Genomic DNA, 24372 nt, shown 5'->3' on the forward strand with positions numbered 1-24372 from the left:
AGGAAATTCTAAATAAAATGTTATTTCAATTTTTTTTTTTTTTTTTTTTTTTTTTTTTTTTTTTTTTTTTTTTATACAACTTAGAATGGCAAACAAGCTGACGGCCCACCTGATTGAAAGTGGTAACCGTCGCCTATAGCCATGAGCAGTACCATGGACATAACAGAGTATACTGTTTCGTCCATGATACCCCCCATGCGTTGCCATTCCTGAGGACTCAGGTGTTATTCCTCTGTACCCAGTAAATTCACGCCATATCCCACCCTTCAAACCGAAACACAGCCATGCAAACACAACTGCTTCACGGTTGAAACACGAATAGGACAGAGGTACCCAAGCAATCGACTTTTGTACAAAGTCTCCCTCTGGTAAATTCAATTTGTCTGGCTAGCATGGTATTAGTAGAATTAAAACCTTTTATATGAGAAATAGGGAGAAGGGAGAAGGGGTGAAGAGAGAAGGGGAAAAAGATGATAGGTGTATATGGAGAGAGAGGGAGGAGCGAGAGAGAGGAGAACGAGAAGAGAGAGTAGTAGAAGGAGATAGACAGATAGAGAAAGAAAAACAGTAGTAGGGATAATTGAATTGTAATAACAATGACATTGTAAGTAGATGCGCGTCAAGTACCTGTAGAGGCGGCCTTAGCCTTCTTGAGTAGCTTGATGTGTTCGGCGGCGGTGAGGCCGGCGATGAGTGGCCGCTCGTCCACTCCGCGAAGTATAGACAGCAGGTTCAGCAGCGCGCTGTGATCGTGGCCCTCTATCAGTGGCCACAACGTCTCCTTTATTCTGCGTACAGACAGTTGTGTTAAACTTCAATAGAACAGTGAGGAAAAACAAAATTATTGCGTTGTTGCAATAATGAGTATATTGTTTATTTAGGATGCATGCGGATTAGTCGCGGTTCGCACGTGCGAATCACACCTCGTACCTATACATACCCACGCATACACTTTCTAGAAGTGGACTAAGTAGCTAACTACGTGAAGAAATCTTATCTTTGGTTTAGTAAATTGAACAAATAAAAAGTCGAAACAGAGAGTATAGTGACCATAAAGATGATTTATTCAACCAGTGAACCAGACGTTACAGTACACGCATGGTGTGGAAAGCAGTTACCTGTGGTGTACGTTCAGCACGTGGTGCCGGGGGGAAGATTGTTAGTAATGACGATTAGTAACCCCATTGCTAGCAATATACCCTGTCAGGTCGACCTCCTCGTGGTTCCCCCTGGAAACCATCGTGATTGATTTATTGTTAGATTTGTCACGGTGGGCTAACTGATTTGCTTTATCCTAACCTATTATCCGTCACTGGCGCTCCGCTCCTGTGTACACCGATAGCGCAGGCGGGATTTCCATTCCATTTCCACCAGGTGGCGCGGCGGCACGGTCTAGTTACCTGCGGTGCGCGTCCGGCAGGTGGCGCGGCAGCGCGGCGAGCGCGGCGGCGTGCAGGCGCAGGCCGGGCGCGGCGGCCGCGTGCTGCAGCCACACGAGCAGCGTGTCCGCGCCGTGCCGCGCCGCCAGCGACAGCGCCGCCGACAGGTGCTCCTTGTCGCCGCACCTGCCTCGCAACCAAACATGTAACACATCACTGACCATCCATTTTGAGCGCGTCACTCCGCGTGAGTCCGCGCAGATCGTACTGTTACAACTTCTGACACTAAATGTTAGTGTGGGACATTTGTCTAATATGAAAAAAAAAAAACTTTTTCCCACACACCGAAATTATTTATTTAATATTTTCTTTTATACACAGCTATTAGCTGTGTACACTTTCACAAATTTAAAGGGTTCGCTTTAACTGGCGACGCGCGAACCCCTTGCTCTGAATCAAGGATCCCTGGCGCAATAAAAACCTGAAGTTTTATTGAGCCTGGATGAATCTAGCTAGTTAGTTTTACTGGCCAGACTGGCGGACAGAAACCAGTAGCCAAATTACTGATTTAGAGTTTGTATGAGTTTATATAGGCATAATACTGCTGATTTAAATAGAAATAAATGATATTAATAAGTCAGCAATAATATGTCTATATGCTAGGGTTGTCATAGTACGAACTACGTGTATGGAGGAGTAAATAGCATATCAAAGAAAGGAAAAATAGCCAAGTCTGTACAAAATAGAGGGAATATTTTATATTCTGAAATGTAAATTAACACAAAAACTTGTATGTTTAAATTAAATCGGCATTTCTTTTTTTTTCATCTTTAGTACTTATATATATTGGTGCTTTGGATTTGTTATTAAGGTTCGTGCACGTTTCTATGGGATATCATGAATATATACTCGTATTTATGACTCTATATTTAAAATACCATTATTGGCACTGTAAGATCTATTGTTGTATAACTGTATTGTATATTGTATTAACATTTTATAAATGACTGTTTGTTGCCATAAATAAATATATACGACGACGATTAGCTTAACAACTTGTTAGTAAGGGAGGACTCATCTCTGAAAGAGATCTCTTCCAGCCAACCCAGTGTAGTTAGAGAGAAAATAATTTAATTTGGGTAATCCAGTGCAAGAAAGGTACCGGTGAAAATAATGTAAATACCACAAATACAAATTGTGAATAAATATATAAATAAATAAATAAAGACGTAAATAAGCAAATAAATAAATATATATACTAATGTATGTGCATAGAATTTTGGGTGGATCTCTTCTTCCCTCTTTCCTATTTTCACCTATTACTTAATAGGAAATTGTCAAACTGTTTTGTTGATATAAATGTGGTGCGTATGTAGTAAGTCATAATAATACCTGGCGATGCGGTATATGACCTCGGTGCGGTAGTCCTCGTCCGCGTTGAACAGCAGCCCGTTGACGCTGTACCCGAGCCGCCGCACCTGCTCCACGTCCCCGGCGCCGCTCAGCTTCTCTATACACTGGCGGATCACCTCCAGCTGGTCCTCGGACGCGTTCTTTTGTTTCAACGTCGTGCGCGCCATCTGGTGAGACATGTTTAATAAATTATACAATATACAGTTTGAACCTCTCCAGACGTTTGTTTTTCAGTTAGTATGGAACAAAAACATTTTATGTGATGTGTTACTGTATATTTAATGTATTATTTAATACTCTCTCCACAATCTTTACTATCGACTAATTTTTTTTTTTTTTTATACAACTTTGAATGGCAAACAAGCTGACGGCCCACCTGATGGAGAGTGGTAACGGTCGCCTATAGACATGAGTAGTGCCATGGACATAACAGAGTATACTGTTTCGCCCATAATACCCCCCATGCGTTGCCATTCCTCAGGACTCGGGTGTTATTCCTCTGTACCCAGTAAATTCACGCCATATCCCACCCTTCAAACCGAAACACAGTCATGCAAACACAACTGCTTCACGATTGAAACACGAATGAGACAGAGGTACCCAAGCAATCGAGAGACCTCATAAATGAGCAAACAATTTTTTGATTCATAGAATATTTGAATATGTATTGTATTGATGAGAACTAGGCTACATTTTAGTCAAGGATTTACATTTAATTTTTAAGAAGTAAAAATTCATACATTTTTCCATTCCTTTTTTTTGTTCATTCCCGTTTTGCCGCTTCATGTGCAGTGCCTCTAATCTTTCTTAATACTATTTGTAAAAACCAATAAGTGGCTTAGTTTGTAATCCAAGACTATATCTATTTACACTATAGTGTTATAGCAATAGCTAATAAGGACAACGCTGACGATATATGGTACATAAGCCTCGTACTTTGTTCCCATGCAAAAATCGTTGCATCAGTATTGTATATTGCCCCCGCGGTCTGGCCCGACATGTGACTACTGATTCGGCGCCTCGTGCTTATCCGTGGGACTGCGATCCGAATGAAAAATTATTCAGTTTGGTACCAGCTTTGTCTTGGTCTTTCTTTTCTTTTTCTTTGAACTCAGTCTATAATAACTTTAATTGAATTTTTTTTATTTTATTAATTAAATTTGTTTAATTTTTTTTTTAATTCTACGGCTACGACCCACGTAATTCTAGTGTAGCCCTGGTTTTTCTGTAAATAAATAAACAAATATTCCGTATCCAAAACGTTATGTGAAAAATAAAGAAACAAAAGTTACCGTGGAGGGTTTTGCGAGATAGACGTTATCGCGTAAGTCGGGCGCGTTGCATTTGAGCAGCGTGGCGTACAGCACGGCGGAGGCGGCGGTGGCGCTGCGGCTGATCAGCTGCGCGGGGCCCGCGCCCTCGCGGCCGGCCCGCTCGGCGCACGCCGCCCACTCGCCGGCCGGCCGCAGCAGGCACGCCACGCTCAGCGGCGTGTCCTTGTACACCAGCTCCTCCGCACATTTCTGGACCACTGTGTAATAATAGTACATTACTGCAGCGGCCAGCAACAGAGGCATTGATGGACGAACGTGCAAATGTGGGCCGAGGAGTAGCCGAGGCACACACACGTGAGTCCATCAATGCCTAGTTGTGGCCAAGGCTTGTATAGTACTTTTCTCAAACAATGCGCGGAAATCAAAAAGTATAATTTTACTTTTTAAGTTCAATGACGAATAACGAACAATAATAATTTTTCACGCGCCATAATGTTCCTTTGCTTTTTTTTTCAATAAACAGCTTTCTATTTGCAAGCCAGTTCAAATTTAAATAAATCATTTTATTAGTTACCTCCTTGGTAGCCATATTTCGAAGTAAAAGGTTATTCCATTTTTAAATTACAGGATAGATATGAGTTTACATAGTAATTTATCTGGCCGCAAAACACGACAGATATGGATTTTCATATAACTTTTGCCGGCCGCTGCCCGCATGTATCTGTCCAGTACGGCAATTTTGATTTATTTCGAAGAAGATTATCAAAATAATGCTCACATTTCCAAGCATGTTTGAGAAAAAGTACATTTTTAATTTAGAACAAATGTGTGTCTGTTTTTTTTCTTAATGGGTGATGATGGAATGGTAATGCCTGCGCTATCGGTATATGCTGGCGGGGAACCACTGAGGGATCAACCCGGTGAGGATGAAAAGGCAGGTCAGTTAGCCTATAGAACAAATGTGTTAGGAATGCCTAATTACGTATTACCGTGGCCCATATTTTTATTAATATTAACAAATTACTAATGGCAGTTCAAAAAGCCTGAGTCAAAAGAAAAAAAGATGAATATAGAAAGGTTATTTCTTTTTTACTTTAATTATCAATTTTTTATTTATGACACATACAATATAAACTACTACTGCCTAGAAACCTGCACAGGAATGAAAATTTTTAGCACATCGGTTTCAAAACATACTTGTATGGGTTTTCTTAATCCTCTAACGATGGTTTAGATGGGACTTTAAACCTTTTAACTCTGTTAGTTCTAAACCGATTTGGAAAATGCTTTTTTTATTTAGTTGAATATACTTAGAGACTGGTCCCATAGAAATGTTATTACAATCGGTTTAGCAGTAGGAGTAGTAGTTTAGAAATAACAATATAACCATCATAGGCCAAATTGAAATTGATTTGTTTAAAACACAATGTTAAATAAGCAAAACATAATAATGAGAGGTGGTTAACCTTCAGTCTCGTGGTGGGCGGTGGCGCCGCCGTCGAGGCAGTTCTGCACGTAGTACCAGTGCAGCGCGGAGGGCGCGGGCGCGCGGCGGTCGCCGTCGGGCGCCGCGAAGCGGTCGTACCGGTAGGGGGCGCCGCCCGCCGCGCGCCGCGCCTGCAGCGCCGCGTACCACTCCGCCACCACCACGCCGCCCTCGCCACCCTCGCCACCCTCGCCACCTTCACCCCCCACGCCGCCCTCCGCCTCGTCCACGCCCTCGGACTTGTCGCTTTCAATACAAATTGGTTTCATTACTGGTGACTTGTAACACAGGTTCTTCAAAACCTACCGCAAGCGGGGGGAAAGGGATTATTGGTAATGAGGTCAAATAGCCCCATTACTAGCAATAAACCCTGTCATGTCGACCTCCACGTGGTTCCCCCTGGAAACTATCGTGGCAAATTCTTGTTAAATTCGTCAGGATGGGCTAACTGACCTGCTTTCATCCTCATCTGTCATCTATCACTGGTGCCCCGCCATTGTATACCGATAGCGCAGACGGGGTTACCATATCATTATCACCCATTAAAAAAAACCTACCGCAAGCACCAGTATCTCACAAAATTGGTCTTACATATCGAACTGTACCTCAAGTTGTTACTTTATACTGTTTGTGAAAAAAAAATAAACCATTCATTCATTACACACTATATATATATATATATATATATATATATATATATATATAATTAGTTCATATAAAAAACGCTAAATACGATAATTTTTAATAAACTTAAAATATATTTTTTTTAATGCGACTTAGAATGGCAAACAAGCTGACGGCCCACCTGATGGAAAGTGGTAACCGTCGCCTATAGACATGAGCAGTACCTTGGACATAACAGAGTATACTGATTCACCCATAATACCCCCCATGCGTTGCCATTCCTGAGGACTAAGGTGTGATTCCTTTGAAGCCTGTAAATTCACTGCCATATTCCACCCTCCAAACCGAAACATCGCCACGCAAACACAAATGCTTCACGGTAGATAGGCGAATGGAACAATGTTACACACAACTTTGTACAAATGGTAAAATTATTATAAATATATAAGTATTTGCAGTGTTATAATTAAACATTCTTACCCAAAAGGAAATTTATTCTGGAACGTATCAAGCAGATAGTTGAGGAGTGGTTTCTTCTCTGTTTGCGGCGGTGCTATTAAATCCTTATTCTCTATAACCGGCTGAAATAGAAATATTCAAGAAAATATTTGTTTGCTTGTTGTAAAGCATGATCTGTTTGTATTCATCATACATGTACGTGAAAATAAGTGAACCATACTGGGCCCATAACTAAGAGATCTGTGGATCAAAACTACGCTTTGCTACCAAAAATATAGAGAAAAGTACTGCTGCATTAAAATTAATAAAATGGAAGTAGTCAATTTTTTTTATACCATTAGCAAAATAGTCCTTAAAAATCCTCAAGGCATACAACATTACGCTTAAAATATGAGCTTTTACGTAACGTTACCTAAAAATCATAAAAATATCTATATATGTAATTTCATATCAATTGGTTAAGACATTAACGCGCCAAGATGCACCAGACAGACTTTCTCATTTTTTAAATTAATAAGAATTAGTTAATTATAAATAACTGATTCTTAAATTATATTAAGCAAAATTTACTATTATTTAACTAGCGGCCCATCCCGGCTTCGCACGGGTGGAATTTTAACATTTAAAAAAGTGGCCATTAAGGCTTTTTTTTTTTTTTTATACAACTTAGAATGGCAAACAAGCTGACGGCCCACCTGATGGAAAGTGGTAACCGTCGCCTATAGACATGAGCAGTACCATGGACATAACAGAGTATACTGTTTCGCCCATGATACCCCCATGCGTTGCCATTCCTGAGGACTCAGGTGTTATTCCTCTGTACCCAGTAAATTCACGCCACATGCTGCACACGCGACGGAAGCTTAAAAATAGAGTAACTTCTCCCGTTTTCCCAACATTTCCCTTCACTGCTCTGCTCCTATTGATCGTAGCGTGATGAAAAATAACCTGCCCAGGAGTATGAAGAATAATTGTAGCAAGTTTCGTTAAAATCCGTCGAGTAGTTTTTGTTTCTATAATGAACATACAAACAGGCAAACAAAAATTTTACTGATTGCATTTTTGGCATCAGTATCGATCACTAATCACCCCCTGATAGTTATTTTGGAAATATATTTCATGTACAGAATTGACCTCTCTACAGATTTATTATAAGTATAGATTAAGTCAATTACCCGATAAATGTATATATGTTAGAGAAGTAAAATGAGAGATGATTCTTTTTCTTCATGCATTCTAATAATAGATAGATAGATACTCTTTATTGTTTCCTATAAAAGATTACAATAGTAAACTTATTATAAATATAAATAATTACAAGAAATAATCACAATGAGAAAACAATGGGCGACCTTATCGCTAAGAGCGATCTCTTCCAGGCAACCTTTGGATGGAGAGGAGTAATTATAAACAATTTGGTGGGAGGCACGATGAAAAATAATAGTTAATAATGTATGTTAATATGATAATGATCTGTATGATACAGATATGTACAGGTGTGTTTTCAGTTAGCATACAAAAGCTATCACTCACAGTAGTTATTGCGTCGGAGAACTCGTCGTCGGTAGAGGGCCAGCGGTTGGTCAGGTGGTTGTGTTCTTTCAGAGACGCGCCCATTTGCTGGAGGCCTTCAAGTTCCAATTCTAACCTAGAAAGTGTTTAACGTTTATAAGTATTTTAAATTAAGTAGTCTTTTTTTATACAACTTAGAATGTCGAATAAGCTGACGGTCCACCTGATGAAAATTGGTAACCGTCGCCTATAGACATGAGCAGTACCATGGACATAACAGAGTATACCGTTTTGCCCATGATAGCCCCCATGCGTTGCCATTCCTGAGGACTCAAGTGTGGATGGTTTGCTGTGTTTTATTATACAAAATAGGTGGACTATCAGTCTTTGAGTGTTTGTTTTGTTGTGATAATATGTTGTAATATCAAGAAATGATTTTTAATGGACAATAACAAGCACGGGTCTCACCTGGTAGTAAGTTAGTGCTATAGTTTATAAATACTAGTAATAACGGAACCTGTGTTATGGAACACACTTCCTCATGAAATTAGAAATAGCCCAAGCATTGGGATTTTCAAATCGCGTCTGAAGAATCACATCAGTATTGTGAGAGGTAATACCTCTCACAATGCTGAAGTGCGTACTTATTATATTTATGTATTATATATAATATCTATCTATTTATATGTATTTACTTATATACATTTTTATTTATTTATTTATACCTATCGGTCTTTTCAGTTAAAAATAAATAAATAAAATGTCTTTAACATTTTATTTATTTATTTTTAACTATAACATTGAAGTCGATTGGTACACATGTATGACTGTAACTACTAATAAACTGTCAGTTTTCTCATATTGGGTTTGCTGGGAGAAATCTCTTTTGGAGATAAGCTTACCTTTTGTGCATTATTATGTTTGTTTTTCCATTTCAATAACCTTTTGTGTACAATAAAGAATAACTATGAATCTAGTAATAATAAAAAACATTTGACCCCTGTGTGGATGTAGTCGTACATTTTTGTAAAATAAAATTTCTTTCTTTAATATCAACGTGAGCCACCTAGCTTTCATATAAATATATATATGATCATTGTAGAGGTGTCACTCCAATAGAATAAAAATGGAACACTAACTCCGCCCGCGCTATCGGTATAAGTGTGCTGGCGGGGTACTAGTAAAGGATGATGAATGAAGGTGAAGTTAGCTTCTTTTGACAAAAAAGGATGCATTTGATATAGGACGTTGTATTGCTAGGAACACATCCTTGCGCTTTGTGTGAGTGCGTGCATGTACATGTGTACGTGCATGTGTGAGTGTGCCCGTGTGCGTGCATGTACGTGTGTACGTGCATGTGTGAGTGTGCGTGTGTGTGTATGTGTGTGTGTACGTGTGCGTATGCGTGTGTGTGCCTGCGTGTGCGTGTGCGTGTGCGTGTGCGTGTGCGTACCTGGCGCGCAGCACGTCGTGCAGGGTGTGCGGCGGCGCGCAGGCGGCGGCGGCGGCGAGCAGGCGGCGGCGCTGCGCGCGGTCTGCGTGCGCGCGCGCGGCGCCCGCCGCGTGCGCGAGCAGCGCGGCCGCGCGCGCGCCGCCGCCCGCTCGCAGCGCCGCCAGCCGCCGCGCCGCGTCCGCGGCCGCGCCCAGCCCGCCGCTGCCCGCGCGCATCGCGTACTCGCCCACCAGCTGCAGCACCGCCGCCTCCCTGCGCGACACACCACATACTCACTAACTGATATTTCTTACACTTTATTACAATAGTAATCAATTTAATTTATGTATAATATATAACACAACATAATATATGTTTTGAATTTGAAAACGAATTCAAAACATATATTATGTTGTGAATTGTAAGTGTATCATTTATTAAAATCTATCAAGCAACAAAAATTGCACCAAACATCCAAAATACACCATAAAATTATTACTTCCTTTAACTACCTCTATCTCTTTCCCTCTCTAAAATATGTAACTAGGAGGACAGCTTTCACATTATAATTACTATACGATATTATATATTTAATACAGTTACTATATAGCATATATTATTATTATTTCAGCCATTAACTGTCCACTGCTGAACACGCCTTCCCCATAAGAGGAGTTTTACAAGTAGTCGCCACGTTTGACAGGCAGGTCGGCGATCGCAGTTAGGCTTTTAGTGATGTTTTAAGAGGGACGTTGCTGCACATCCCTCGACTATAAGTCCCCTTAGTCGCCTTTTACGACACCCACAGGAAAGGAAGCAGTGGTTTATTCTATGCCGGGACACACACGTCAAAATGGAATTATATATGGAAATATCTAACAAAATCAAAAACGTAAACAAACCTCGTCTGTTCATCATCGCCAGCGATTCTTAACAGCTTGGCTAGTTTGAGCAGTTTATGACTCGCCAGGAATGCATTAGGGTCCAGTTTTAAACAATCTTCGATCAAGGTCAATCGGTCCTCGCAGAGACGAACTTAGGAACAAAATTGTAATGAAAATCAAACTTTTTGTCGTACACAATTTATACTTAGAAGCAAATATTTTAACACAGATGCGTACCTTGTATGGGAAGAATAGTCAAGCCAAACGCGTTCAATATCTGTAAAGCTGCAATGAGATCCAGCTCCTCTTTTATTTCCTCGTTGTCATCCTTTATCAATGTTAAACAGCATCTATGGAGAAATATCATTATTATTTAAAAAATAATTTAGAGTATAAATATGAGTCATTGGCCATCGACAGACATGTCTATTCAGATGGAAGGACGTAAACCAACAGCCCCACAGATACTATAATAAAAATTTAGTGAACAAAAAAATATATAAATATTTCCAACGGTCCCATAACGCCTTCAGATACATTCAGGCATGAATCATGTACAAAATAATCTTACCACGGTCAGTGTTATATCACAAGGATTGATAGTACATCAGTAAAGCCTCTACTGTTGCTAGCTTTTATACGTTCCGATGATTGTATCAATTGAGAAAGTGCAGTGCAGTACTGACCTAGCGAGGTCGAGCGCGGGGTCGGCCAGCGAGGACGCGGAGTTGAAGTACTCGCGGGCGGCGGCTGACACCAGCTGTACGCGGCCGCCCGCGCCGCTGCCGTTTGACACCACCTCCACCGCCAGCTTGATGCTCGCCGCATCGCCCGACGTTAACAGTGACGACGCGTAGATCTGCCCATATAGTAAATACTTTTCTTATATCAACTCTATACATGAATTGATCCTTCGAACCGGATGTGATGCTAATTTATAGGTGTTTGTACGCGATAATTTCGTTACAAATTATTCATAAATAATGTCAATGTTCAAGGTTAATGTAGTCATACCTCGTAACACTCTTCTTTGGAGACGCAAGTGAACAGCGATGATTGTAACTCAAGGATGTCTTTCAGCAGTTCAGCCCAATCTTGTTGTGTAGGTTTTTCATCTCTATAAATATAAAAGTTATATTTCACCTATTTTAGTTTCAAGATTTTTTTATATAACTTAGTATGGCAAACAAGCTGACGGCCCACCTGATGAAAAGTCGGCCGTCGCCTATAGACATGAGCAGTAGCATGGACATAACAGAGTGTATTGTTTCGCAAGCAATCGACTTACGTACAAAGTCTCCCTCTGGTGAGATATAATAATAAATATGTATACTAAGAAAAAGAGCCTGCAGCCTGCAGCCTACTGTACCTGAGGGCGAGCGCGCGCGCCAGCCTGGTGAGCAGGTGGCGGGCGCGCGCGTGCTCCCGCGCGTGGTCGCGCAGCTCGCGCAGCGGCAGCGCCACGCCGCGCGCCGCCAGCCGCTCGCTGCCTGCCACCAGCCGCTCTAGCTCGCGCACCCGGCGCACCAGCTCGCTGCTCGAGATGCTGCCGTCGCTACGGGACATACGTACACTTTATTTACATTCATTTCGTCACCGTAGAAAATGAGTGTGGAATAATCAATACCTATAATGTACACACGAGATAACACTACTCTAATCGTTACTGTTTCCCTAAAATCATGACAGTAGAATAATGACGTCTAATCTAACGTGAAAACACATTGCCGTACCTCTCCTTGAGTATAGTGTCGAGCAGGTCGCACGCCTTGTCGAGCTGCTCGGTGCCGTTGTGCGCCAGCAGGCAGCGCTCCGCCAGCTCCAGGTGCGTGCGCACGTCCAGCTCGAACTCGCTCGGTGACTGCAGCACCTACCACCATCCCACGGCAGTTAAGCTATGTTCACACGCTCACGATATGCTTCGTACGAGCGAAATATCTGAACAGAATAGTCGATGAGTTGTTGACCCCTAAAAGTCAGTGCGACTCACCAGCAGTATAGAGGAGAGATCATCGATACTGCTTTTCTCGAGGTACTCGGTGAGACCGTTGATGCACGCGTCGATCCGCTTCGACAGGTTCTCGTATCGCTTCAGGAACGGGATCACAAAATTCTTCAGGTCCGACACGAATGTTAACGGCGTTGACTGCACAATACAACATACAAGTAATGTATTTGATACTTTGAGTTGGTGTGCGACGGAATAAATTTTAACACTTTGCTGAACAGTGACGATTAACTCGTCTTTTCATATCCAAACGTTGCTGTCCGATGACGAACAAACTCGTCATTGCACTAGCGTGTATGTATGACCTCTTACCACGACGGGCAACACCGTTTGGATTACAAAGCAGTCATGATCAAAAAATTACTTTTTCTCAAACATGCTTTGAAATGTGAGCATTATTTTGACAATCTTCTTAGAGATAAATCAAAATTGCCGTACTGGCCAGATACATGCAGGCAGCGGCCGGCAAAAGTTGTATGAAAATCAAAAATGGAAATGGAATGACCCTTTACTTCGAAACATTGCTACCAAGGAGGTGACTAATAAAAGGTTTTATTTAAATTTTGAAGTGGCTTGCAAATAGAAAGCTGTTTATTAAAAAATAAACAAAGAAACATTATGGCGCGTGATAAATTATTATTATTCGTTATTCGTCAATGAATATAAAAAGTAAAATTATGTTTTTGATTTCCGCGCATTGTTTGAGAAAAGTACTATACAAACCTTGGCCACAACTAGGCATTAATGGACTCACGTATATGTGCCTCGGCTACGCATCGGCCCACGTTTGCACGTTCGTCCATCAATGCCTCAGTTGCTGGCCGCTGCAGTAATGCACTATTGTTTGTATTTCGGTTTTTATCACAATTATAGTTTAATCCAAAGATTTCAACCTTGACGGAATTTTTGGTCAGCAAAGTGTTAAGATACGGCAAAGTAAATTATATTGTTTTTAGTATAAAATAAAATTCATATTTGATTTATACATCGACAACTTGAAAGTTTGTTGGCTACACCTTGTATTATTATTTACTAGCTTTTTGCCCGCTACTTCGCATGCGTGAATTCCATAAGTAGGAAACTAATAAAATAAACCACATATAAACAACGTATTAAGGTAAAATATACATCAGACAGGCGAGAGATGGGCAGCAGCGTTCTTATTAAAACATCTTAAAGCCTAATTGCGGTTGCTAATCCGCCTGCGAACTATGGCAACTACTGGCAAAACCCCCGAAGAGGGAGGCTTATGTTCAGTAGTGGACAGTTAAAGGCTGATATAATGATGGTGCTAAATTAGATTTTAAGTCAGACCTTCAGGAATACAGCTGTGAAAACCGCATCAATTTGGTGTAGTAGTTTTTGCGTGATGCTGTAACAAACACACAGACAAACAGAAAAAACATTCAAAAAATTTTTGTTTTAGCACCTGTTGCTCTTATTAACCCCTCCCCCCCCCCCACCTCAAATATCAATTTTCCTTAAATATCTCCCATGTACAGATATCTTCTAGTTAAAATTTTATTATATTATTAAGATTATGAAACTATGAGTGTGTACCATGAAACCCAATCACGGTTTCATACTCTGTTATGTTCAAAGTATTGCTCATGTCTGTAGGCGACTGTCACCGCAGGTGGGCCGTCAGCATGTTTGCCATTCTAAGTTGCATAAAAAAAAACTAGAGTGACAGCTGACCATTTCCATAAGCAGACAGCAGGTGTCCAGGGTGGACATGTTCTCTAGCTGGCGCAGCGTGACGTGGTCGACGTTGATGTCGTAGAGCAGCGTGTCGAGCGTGAGCAGGTGGAACATGAGGTGGTCGAGGCCGGGCACGGCGCCGCCCACGGTGGCCAGCGTGGCCAGGTTGAGCGCGTGCGACACCAGCCCGCTGCGCTCCTCGATCTCGCGCGCCCGCTTGTCGTACCACTGCGCGATGTCCTCGCTCGCCGTTTCCACCGTTTCCGTTTCCGGGGTCGAGTCTTCCGACCAATTGGAACTCCATATTGACCTGTTCAAAAGAATATATTATTGAAATTATACAATAAAAAGCAACTTTAGGTTTAATTTTGATAATTCGACACCGGTTGCATCGCACGGATGGAAAGTCGTTTTACCACACGAGAGAGCGCTATCGCGTCGCACCTGAGCGCGACTATGTTCGGATAGATTAAAAAAAAAAGCAATATGGCGTTGGCGCAAAAAGTGATCATAGGATGTTAGTAGCATACACTCTGTTTTATTTATTTATGTTATAATAAACAATATCTAAGTTAAATTCATAGTTTGCTACGACGTGGTTTTGTGTGTAACTTGCTAACTGTTATAATAATTTTCTATTAATGGAAAAACTGTTGTGTCATGGACATGTAAAGTACCCTACATCACGCTGCTCTATTTCAATACAAGTTTTTGTGCGTGCACCGGAGCCGATAAAGATCCATAGCTACGCCGTGGAGGAAGACAGCAGTCCAAGGAAACCAGTTCATCAAAAAGATACGACTAATTCAAGTTGTTGCGAATGGCATACCGGTCTAGGAATAACGACAATTAACCGACTTCTCTGCCGATCCCTGGACTTTTAGTTTTTCGCCCATATACAGGGAGAAAGGAATTATAAGTAACACGGACTCCCATTGCTAGTAATATACTCTGTCAGGCTGAGCTCCATATTGTATCCATATTCCAGGTGTCACGATGGGCTAAGTGACCTGCATTTTCATTCTTACTTACATTCTCTCACTGGTGCCCCGCCAGCGTACACCATTAGCGTGAGCAGGGTTACCATTCCATTATCCACTAAAAAAAAAACTTTTTTATGCACCTAGAAATAACAAACTGCTTAGGAATACTAAAAATGTCCATTTTGCTTGTACTTTTCTTACCTGAAGACTTCTTTCCTGCACCAATCATGCTCATGTTCAAAGGGCTTTATTTTTATAGGCGATTTTTTGTCGAACCACTGCAGTGGCTGTTTGGTCGGCAAGAGTTGTTGATACTCTAATGGATTGATCGTTTCGGGCAACTTTTCTAATACTGCCATCTGCATTGCAGTGGTCTTGATATTTGGCCATAGACAAGTGAGTGCTTCTATGCGACCTTCTTTGGCGATCTCCATAGAACTGTGGACGATGCTGTTGCTGCGAAGGCGGTCGTATTCGTCTTTCACATACGCAGACTTCTCACATTTCAGAATTGCCTACAAAGATTTACGATTTTGTTCCATAAATTACAACATACTATTTTAGTAATAACTTTAAAATAAAGGCAACACTATTGATTGTAAAAAGGAGAACTTGTTCCTATTTGAACTTGCTTAAAAATGCTAACAACTTTTATTCTTACACACATTATTTATTTATTCTTTATTGCACAATAAAACTTTGTACAAATGGCGAGCTTAATGCCATATGGCATTCTCTACCAGCTAACCATTGGGTAAAAACAGAAAGCGTATGAAGGGCAGAGGTGGTGAAAAAATATGACATTATAACTTTATGCACTTATACTATACTTATACAGTCGTCACACACATATGTACATTCCTTAAACACTTGACCTGTCTCTCTCTCAGATAGTGCACGATGATCAATTATACATCTATATTATCACGGTGACAAGGGAAGGCCTGCGTCCAACAGTGAACAATAGCTAACAGTTTTGTAAGTACACATTATATTTTGATATATGAATAACCAGATCGATTTACATGTATTTTAATCGAGTATGCTTGACTAGTTTCGGGGCCCTCTGGGACCTTTAGTCATGAGTGGTCGACCACTTAGAATATTCAGATTGGCACGTAAGTCAATCCGAATATTTTTATTTTAAAATATAAAGGCTGAGAAGATGTCAAGTTGATCGTGATATGATTTTCAAGTCCATACCTCATAGAGATACAGTCTTTCCTTGTAGAACAGCATAACGTGGCGGCACCGCAGCAGTTCGCTCGTATACGCGTTCAGATCCTCGAGAGTTATGTCGTCCAGATCCTTCATTTCGTCTTCGCTGCGTTCCTTATTTATTTCTGTTTAATGGCAACATTTTATAAATTTAACAAAAATAATTTACCAAAGTTATTAATTTGGAAATGTTGAAAAATCACTTTCGCCCCTTGACGCAAACGTAAGATCAGTCTGCAAATTCTTTTTATGATACTTAGAATAGCAAACAAGCTGACGGCCCACCTGATGGAAATTGGTACCAGTCGATAGACACGAACAGTACCATAGACATTACAGAATACACTATAATGTCCATGATACCCCCCATACGTCACAACTCCTAAGGTCTAAGATGATGATGATGAGTTCTGACCGTTTTCAGACACGGCGACCGCTTTATCTCCGCTATTAGTAATTAATTATCTGCTATTGTTGGTGTTGATATGCTCGGATGTAGCTTATATAGCAATCTTTTTAACAAAGATTCTTGCATCTGGTATGCAAACACACCATCGTACAATATGACTACACACCCCATAATTTTGTTGCCATATCCCACCCTTTTAACCGAAACACAGGAATACTAGCACAGCTGCTTGGTTTGGATACCACACTAAAAAGAAAGCTACAAAAGAGTTATTATATTAAAAACTAAATAATGTAATTCGAAAAACCTACACACAATGGGGATGAAAGGCTCTAGAGTGGCGACCCTGTACGGGCAAACGTAGTGTAGGACGACCCTTCACAAGATGCTGTGATGACCTCAAATGCATTGCAGGGAGTCAGTTGATGCAGGTGGCTCCGGACTATTCCCTACGGCAGTCTATGGGGGAGGCCTATGTCCAGCAATGGACAGATAATGGCTGAAATGATGATGATGATGATGAAATAATATAAGTGATTGTACAACAAAATAACATACCATCGAGGATCTTCTCGTTAGTGAGCTCGAGGCCGAACTGCAGCAGTTCTTTAGCGGCGGGCAGAGTCTCCGGCAGCCTGTCTACGCACTGGTGTACAGCCCATATCTTCTTTGACACTTTACTCTGAAACAATATTATCTTAATTACTATGATAATTTTATCCAACAGGATTCGTAACATTTCTTAGCATTAGTCATTAGTCATTTATTCAAAAAACAATGTACATTTTGTCTGAAATAAGGGATAAACATACAAAAATCATTACATCAACCTGAATATTACAACCAACCAATAACTATACACCTATCCCCCGATTTACACGGTAGATACGTTCCTGAGAAAAACGTGTAAATCGAAAATTAAAAATTTTCAAGTCAAAACTGTGTAAATCGAAAAGCTTGCAGAAAATGCATAATTTTGCTATTTAACAGTTGTGATTTTTTCCAATATTTTTAGGTGTACACAGAAATAAAAATAAATGCATTGACAGGTTAAAATATGTAATATATTACGGAAACACTATTTTTTTATTTAATTACAATACATTAAACGATCCAAAGCGATCCAAAATTTCGATTTTAGCATTTAGTAGAGTGCGATAAAAACAAAAAAAAAAACTTATTTGGAAAACCGTGTAAAAGCGAAAACGTGTAAAACAAGTACCGTGTAAATCGGGGGATAGGTGTAATAAGAACATTATAATAAATAAATTTTGCAATAAACAGTGTCAACTTTATCGTAATATTATATATATGTCAAATTAATTTTTAATTATTTACATTAATCAACAGTACAGAAGTCATGTACGGAGTAGTAACATTTCTCCAATAAAAGGGATCGTAATTTAATCTTAAAAGAATTGAGACTTCGTATAATTTTTAACTTCAACATTTCGAATACTGTCGAATCAAACAGCGAAAAGATAGTAGTTTCTTTTCAGAAACAACTATATTCACAATACATAAAGTTTACCTATCCTTTATGGGTTCTATGATTCATTGGTAGTGTTGATTTTTGATAAAAATTCTCTGGAATAATATATTGTGTCTCATTAAGGGCTTTTTTCATTAAATAAGTCAATACTAAGTGAAAATGAGCGTAATAAAAAAATTAGCAACCCCATTGCTAATACTATATCCCGTCAAGTCATAGTCGAACTCCTCACTTAAGCCATCAGAGTTACTTCCTAGCAAATTTATGAGAGCTTATTGACTTGACTTACCATTCCATTTTCAACCAGTAAGTACTTTTTATCTAAAATGTACCTAACCATTAATAAAAAATACATAATCAGCACTTACAGCAAAGAATTATGTATTTTTTGTCTGTAGGCTTGTCTATAGGCGACGGTTACCACTTTCCATCAGGTGGGCCGTCAGCTTGTTTGCCATTCTAAATTGTATAAAAAAAAGTATTTTTCTGCCCCAACTTACCAAATACTTCTGAATAGCATCGGTGGAGACGGGGTTCTTTCGCCACTGTTGCTGGTACACGAGGTCGCTATCCAAGTTGAATGTGTCCGCTAATGCCAACGCCTCGTTGTAGTTGCCACTTTCGATCTGACAGTAAGTTATAATTGATTTAGTATTACACAAACACTGAACAGCATTTCGGTTTAACAGTACTGGTATAATGAATAAAATAGTAAAATAAATAAAAACTATGTTTTATCAATTTCTTTTGAATTAAATTCTTAATTTCAGATTTTTTATTATTTCAGCCGTTAACTGTCCACCGCTGAACATAAGCCTTGCCCATAAGGGGAGTACTGCCAGTAGTTGCCATGCTTGGTAGGCGGGTTAGCAACCGCAGTTAGGCTTTTACAGATGTTTTAAAAGAGATGCTGCTGTCCATCCTTTGCCCTCCCTTAATCGACTCTTACGACACTCACGGGTTTTTTTTTTTTGATGGGTGAAAATTGTATGGTAATGCCTGCGCTAACGGGATATGTTGGCGGAGCACCAGCGAAGGGTGATAGATGAGAATAAAAACAGGCCAGTTAGCCCATCATGATGAATTCATCAGGAATTAACCATGATAGTTTCCAGGGGGAACCGCGAGGTCGATCTGGTTGGGTATATTACTAGCAATGGGATTCTCAGTCTCCATTACTAAGAATCCCTTTCCCTCCGGCACTCACGGGATAGGAAGGGGTGGCTTATTCTATGCCGGAATCGACGTAGTGACTTTCAGATATTTCAATATTAAAATAGAATAATTGGAAAAGAAGATACATCGTTTCGATGCATGCATAACAATGATAAGTTAGACTTAATAAGTTGTGTTGTAGTGAATGCAGAATGCTCTCGAATATTTTAGTTTACATATAAGTACTAATATCTTAGTTTTAAGTTAGATTTAGTTTAAAATAACAAAGAACAGAGAGCAAAAATTCTTGTCTTATTTCCCATTTGTCTAAACCTACTGTTACTCTAATAATCACACAAGATTATTACAAAATTGCTAGCAAATACAGTTCAAGAACTATACTGATGTTAAAAGTGATCTATTGTAAAACCATTTTTGCAAAAATACAAGTTACCTTTCTGGAGAACAGTTCGTTAGGCGTGGTACTCTTGACGCCCAGCAGCCTGTAGACCCTAGAGACGACGGTGATGCGGCGCGGCCGCGGCTGGAACGTCTCAATGTCCGTGATCGCGAACAGCACCGACTTGATCAGCTCGCGGACCGTGTCCACCAACGAGTCCTCGGTGTTTGCTTCAGCTTTCACCACCTCCATCTGACGTCATACATTGGGTTAGACATCAGTTATGCATGAGTTTATCATTTACAAGTAATACAATGCTACACTACTTTAAAACAATAGTACATTACTGCAGCGGCTAGCAACTGAGGCATTGATGGACGAACGTGCAAATGTGGGCCGAGGCGTAGCCGAGGCACACATATGTGAGTCCATCAATGCCTAGTTGTGGCCAAGGCTTGTATAGTACTTTTCTCAAACAATGCGCGGAAATCAAAAACACAATTTTACTTTTTAAGTTAAATGACGAATAACGAACAATAATAATTTTTCACGCGCCATAATGTTCCTTTGTTTTTTTTTCAATAAACAGCTTTCTATTTGCAAGCCAGTTCGAAATTTAAATAAAACCTTTTATTAGTTACCTCCTTGGTGGCCATATTTCGAAGTAAAAGGTCATTCCATTTTTAAATTACAGGACAGATATGAGTTTACATAGTAATTTATCTGGGCGTAAAACACGACAGATATGGATTTTCATACAACTTTTGCCGGCCGCTGCCCGCATGTATCTGGCCAGTACGGCAATTTTGATTTATCTCGAAGAAGATTGTCAAAATAATGCTCACATTTCCAAGCATGTTTGAAAAAACATATATAATGTCGCGTGTATAAGTAAACAAGGCATTGAAATTTGATTTAAGAACGGTCTATGGGAGGGGGAGGGGACTCAATATATTAGCGGTGTACATTGAACAGCTGTGATGATGATGATGATGATGTTTAACCTCTATATACTTACACTTTCATCACTGCGCGATTTTTTAGCGGGCAACACGTTGGACTCGCACTCGAGTACCATAAACGTACCGTCGTATGCGCACGTTACCTGGTAACATAATGAACGTGTTTATTTTTTTTCACAGTTTTGTTTACTATTATCGATACTATAGTGAAATATACGAAATTGAGGTTATAAATTCATAAATAGTAATGTGTCACACATTTTACATTCAAATATTGCTTATAAATAATATTCATCTAAATCACTACATAGTATAAAACAAAGTCGCTGTCGCTGTCTGTCTCTCCCTATGTATGCTTAAATCTTTAAAACTACGCAACGGATTTTGAAGCGGTTTTTTTAATAGATAGAGTGATTCAAGAGGAAGGTTTATATGTATAATACATGCATAATATTGTAGAGAAACACTGATAATTTTAGAGGTTTCTAATGTGATGTGATGTAATGTTGCACCCGTGCGAAGCCGGGGCGGGTCGCTAGTATATTATAATAATATTCATCATAAATAAATAAATTTATCTTATAAAATAGATAGATAAGTCCTAATTCCAGTATTTGATGCGACATACCCGTGGCGATCCCTGGAAGAACTCTGGCTTCTTTCCCAATATATTCATCATATCCTCAATGTTACAGACTGTCACGGCGCCGCTAAATCGGGACACTATTATCTCCTAGGAAACAAAAAAGCATTGTTTAGCGCAACGGTGAACGATAGAGAATGCCATCAGGCATTAAATCCGCCCTGTAGACATATTTTATAAATAAATAAATAAAAATATAATAAGTCAATAAAAAAATATCTTAAAAGAGGAAAAATAATATTTTAAAACTTGGACCGATATTTTAATTCGTACAAAAATCATCCAAGAAGATCATAGGAGATAACCAATTGTTATAAACTGTAAAGACTAGAATATGATTAAAAAATTCCCTCTTTGTAATCTGCAACTGTACTCAGGATTATTTGGCATTACTTTAGCATAAGTCAACAAAAATTACAATTGAAAAATAATAATATAGTCATATATACCTTATCGGACCACCAGCTTATATCAGCGGGCGCAGGCGCGGGCGTGAACGCGGAAGCGGAAGTGGGCAACGGACTGAGCAAATCGTGTTGCGGCTGCGAGGACAGCGGGTGGTAATGCAGGCGCACCAGCAACGGCAGCCGCCACACCGACACCGCGCCCGACCAGTGCAGGCACACCAGCTTCGACCCGTCCGGAGACATCACCATTTGCACTATGAACTCCTGGTACATACGAGTACAACACAGATATAGTCATTTATAGTTTTTTTTAATGGGTGATAATGGAATGGTAACCCCACCAGCGCTATTGGTATACACCAGTCGGGCACCAGTGAAGAATGATAGATGAGGAAAAAGCAGGTTAGTTAGCCCATAGTGATAAATTCAATAAGAATTGTTCACGATGGTTTCCAGGGGAAACCATGTGGCATATTGCTAGCAATGGGACTGTCAAACTCCATTGCTAACAATCCCTTTCCCCCTAGTCATTTGTAGTTATCTATTTGTAATGATAACCTATTAACTATTATTATTGCGTGCATGTTTTTAAATAGTTAAATAGCCGCTCATTATTAAGGGTTTCAAATTGATCCTGCAACTAGTTGAGATTTCTCAATCTAATTCTACCTAAGTAAAACTGGTAGTTATTACATTCAAATTTGAAATCATCAGGACTATCGTCCTTTATAATGCCACCAATATTCAGATTGTGGGGGGAAAGGGATTGTTAGTAATGGACACTGAGAATCCCATTGCTAGCAATATACCCAACCAAGTCGACCTCCTCGTGGTTCTCCCTGGAAACTATCATGGTTAATTCCTGATGAATTCATCATGATGGGCTAACTGGCCTGTTTTCATTCTCATCTATCACCCTTCACTGGTGCTCCGCCAGCGTATCCCGTTAGGGGAGGCAGGGTGGGGTTACAATACCATTTTCACCCATCAAAAAAAATACTCAGATTGTTTTTTAATTGCAAATATCTTCAATTAAAATTTTATCAGTATGATTCCAAATGTCTACATCCCTTTTATAACATAACCATTGATTATACTTTAAATAAAAAAGAGCAATATTTATTGGTACTCACCATATTTTTAGAAGATACAAATGGAATGTAAAATTGGAATCTTTCATTAGCCAGTTGAGCCTCGAGTTGGTCAGACACTACAGACAATTTGTAGAATGGATCATCATTTAATATGCGCCACGCCGTTATGCCAGCGGTTAGCGGCGATGCTGGATCCTGCAACCATTAAAAATTAATCTTGCTAGTAATAAAATTGTAACGAGAAGATATCTATATATGGGTCGTATTTTAGAAAAATAGATATGAGAGATCTAAAAGTAATAAATGTGAAAAAAGTAATTTTTTAAAATTTGTCTCTGTCTTTGTTGATTCCGCCATCATACAAAAAATACTGCGCCAAATTGGACGCGGTTTTTACAGCTACGTTTTTTTTTATACCACTGAGGTGGCAAACAAGCATACGGCACCACCTGATGGAAAGTGGTAACTGTCGCCTATATACATGAGCAGTACCATGGACATAACTGAGTATACTGTTTCACCTATGATATCCCCTATGCATCGCCATTCCTGAGGACTCAGGTGTTATGAATATGTGCTCTGTAAATTTAATAATAATAATAAATAGGTCCTTAGATTATATAGATGGAGCATCGAGCCTCAAAAACGGGTCAACTTTTAGTCAGGTAATTGTCAAATTAGCTGACTCATTTTTTTTTATTAATGCTCTATATATTTACGCAGACATTATAACTTGACGTATCTATATTTAATTATTTAATAAATAAAATGAGTTTCTGTGCATTAAAAAGGTGCAGAATCTATAAGTCGAAATAAATATAGAAGTTATAAAGGAATCACAACTATTTATCATGTAAAATTGTATGAAAAAGTTGACCCATTAATTTCGAAGCATTTGTATGCAGACTACCTATATAGTCTTTTTTTTATACCACTGAAGTGGCAACAAGCATACGGCCCACCTGATGGTAAGTGGTTACCGTAGCCTATGAACACCTGCAATATCAGACATATTACGCGTGCGTTGCCGACCCTGAAGAAACCTCTTTACCCCCCTTTTGAAGAACCCCATGCTGTAGTCTCTTGGGAAAACCTCGGCAGGGAACAGTCAATCTTATCTATGGTATATAGAAAAGATTGCCTACTGGGCTAACTGTTTGCGTATTAGAAGCGCGACCTTGTTGCCGGCGCGCGGCAGGCCGGCGACGTAGAGCGTGTGGTGCGGCGCCGCGTACAACAGCGCGCCCAGCCCGGCCGCGAACCGGAACGTGTGGTGCAGCTTGCAGCCCTCCGTCTGCGACACCACGTACCCGCGCAGCTTGCCGTCGTGCGTCACCACCGCCACCTCCCAGTTCCTGCACCCATCACAACACCATATGGCAATACTTTCACAATTCGAACCATCACAATTTGATCGTATATTTATTTTCATTTTAA

The 24372-nt window shown here is 39.9% G+C and overlaps 1 protein-coding gene across 1 annotated transcript in view; it reads right to left on the reverse strand.

The window, feature by feature from the left end:
* The window catches only part of LOC113518083 (NBAS subunit of NRZ tethering complex-like), a 36036-nt gene that overhangs the window by 8986 nt on the left and 2678 nt on the right, over nt 1–24372 (reverse strand). The window contains exons 6-31 of the mRNA XM_052892855.1: nt 24113–24290; nt 22975–23130; nt 21884–22105; nt 21420–21524; nt 20848–20934; nt 19884–20081; nt 18775–18900; nt 17341–17464; nt 16359–16498; nt 15357–15670; nt 14170–14482; nt 12454–12609; nt 12197–12333; nt 11833–12018; nt 11478–11580; nt 11150–11322; nt 10701–10813; nt 10482–10614; nt 9601–9852; nt 8169–8283; nt 6657–6757; nt 5533–5798; nt 4085–4323; nt 2772–2959; nt 1401–1565; nt 628–788 (exon numbers count right to left, since the gene is read on the reverse strand). Of these exons, the coding sequence (XP_052748815.1) occupies nt 628–788; nt 1401–1565; nt 2772–2959; nt 4085–4323; nt 5533–5798; nt 6657–6757; nt 8169–8283; nt 9601–9852; nt 10482–10614; nt 10701–10813; nt 11150–11322; nt 11478–11580; nt 11833–12018; nt 12197–12333; nt 12454–12609; nt 14170–14482; nt 15357–15670; nt 16359–16498; nt 17341–17464; nt 18775–18900; nt 19884–20081; nt 20848–20934; nt 21420–21524; nt 21884–22105; nt 22975–23130; nt 24113–24290 (4451 nt within the window). The remainder of the gene's footprint in view (nt 1–627; nt 789–1400; nt 1566–2771; nt 2960–4084; nt 4324–5532; nt 5799–6656; nt 6758–8168; nt 8284–9600; nt 9853–10481; nt 10615–10700; nt 10814–11149; nt 11323–11477; nt 11581–11832; nt 12019–12196; nt 12334–12453; nt 12610–14169; nt 14483–15356; nt 15671–16358; nt 16499–17340; nt 17465–18774; nt 18901–19883; nt 20082–20847; nt 20935–21419; nt 21525–21883; nt 22106–22974; nt 23131–24112; nt 24291–24372) is intronic.

This window comes from Galleria mellonella, unplaced genomic scaffold (assembly GCF_026898425.1).
Source record: "Galleria mellonella isolate WM207_F2 unplaced genomic scaffold, CSIRO_AGI_GalMel_v1 utg171, whole genome shotgun sequence".
In the NCBI taxonomy this organism is placed as follows: domain Eukaryota; kingdom Metazoa; phylum Arthropoda; class Insecta; order Lepidoptera; family Pyralidae; genus Galleria; species Galleria mellonella.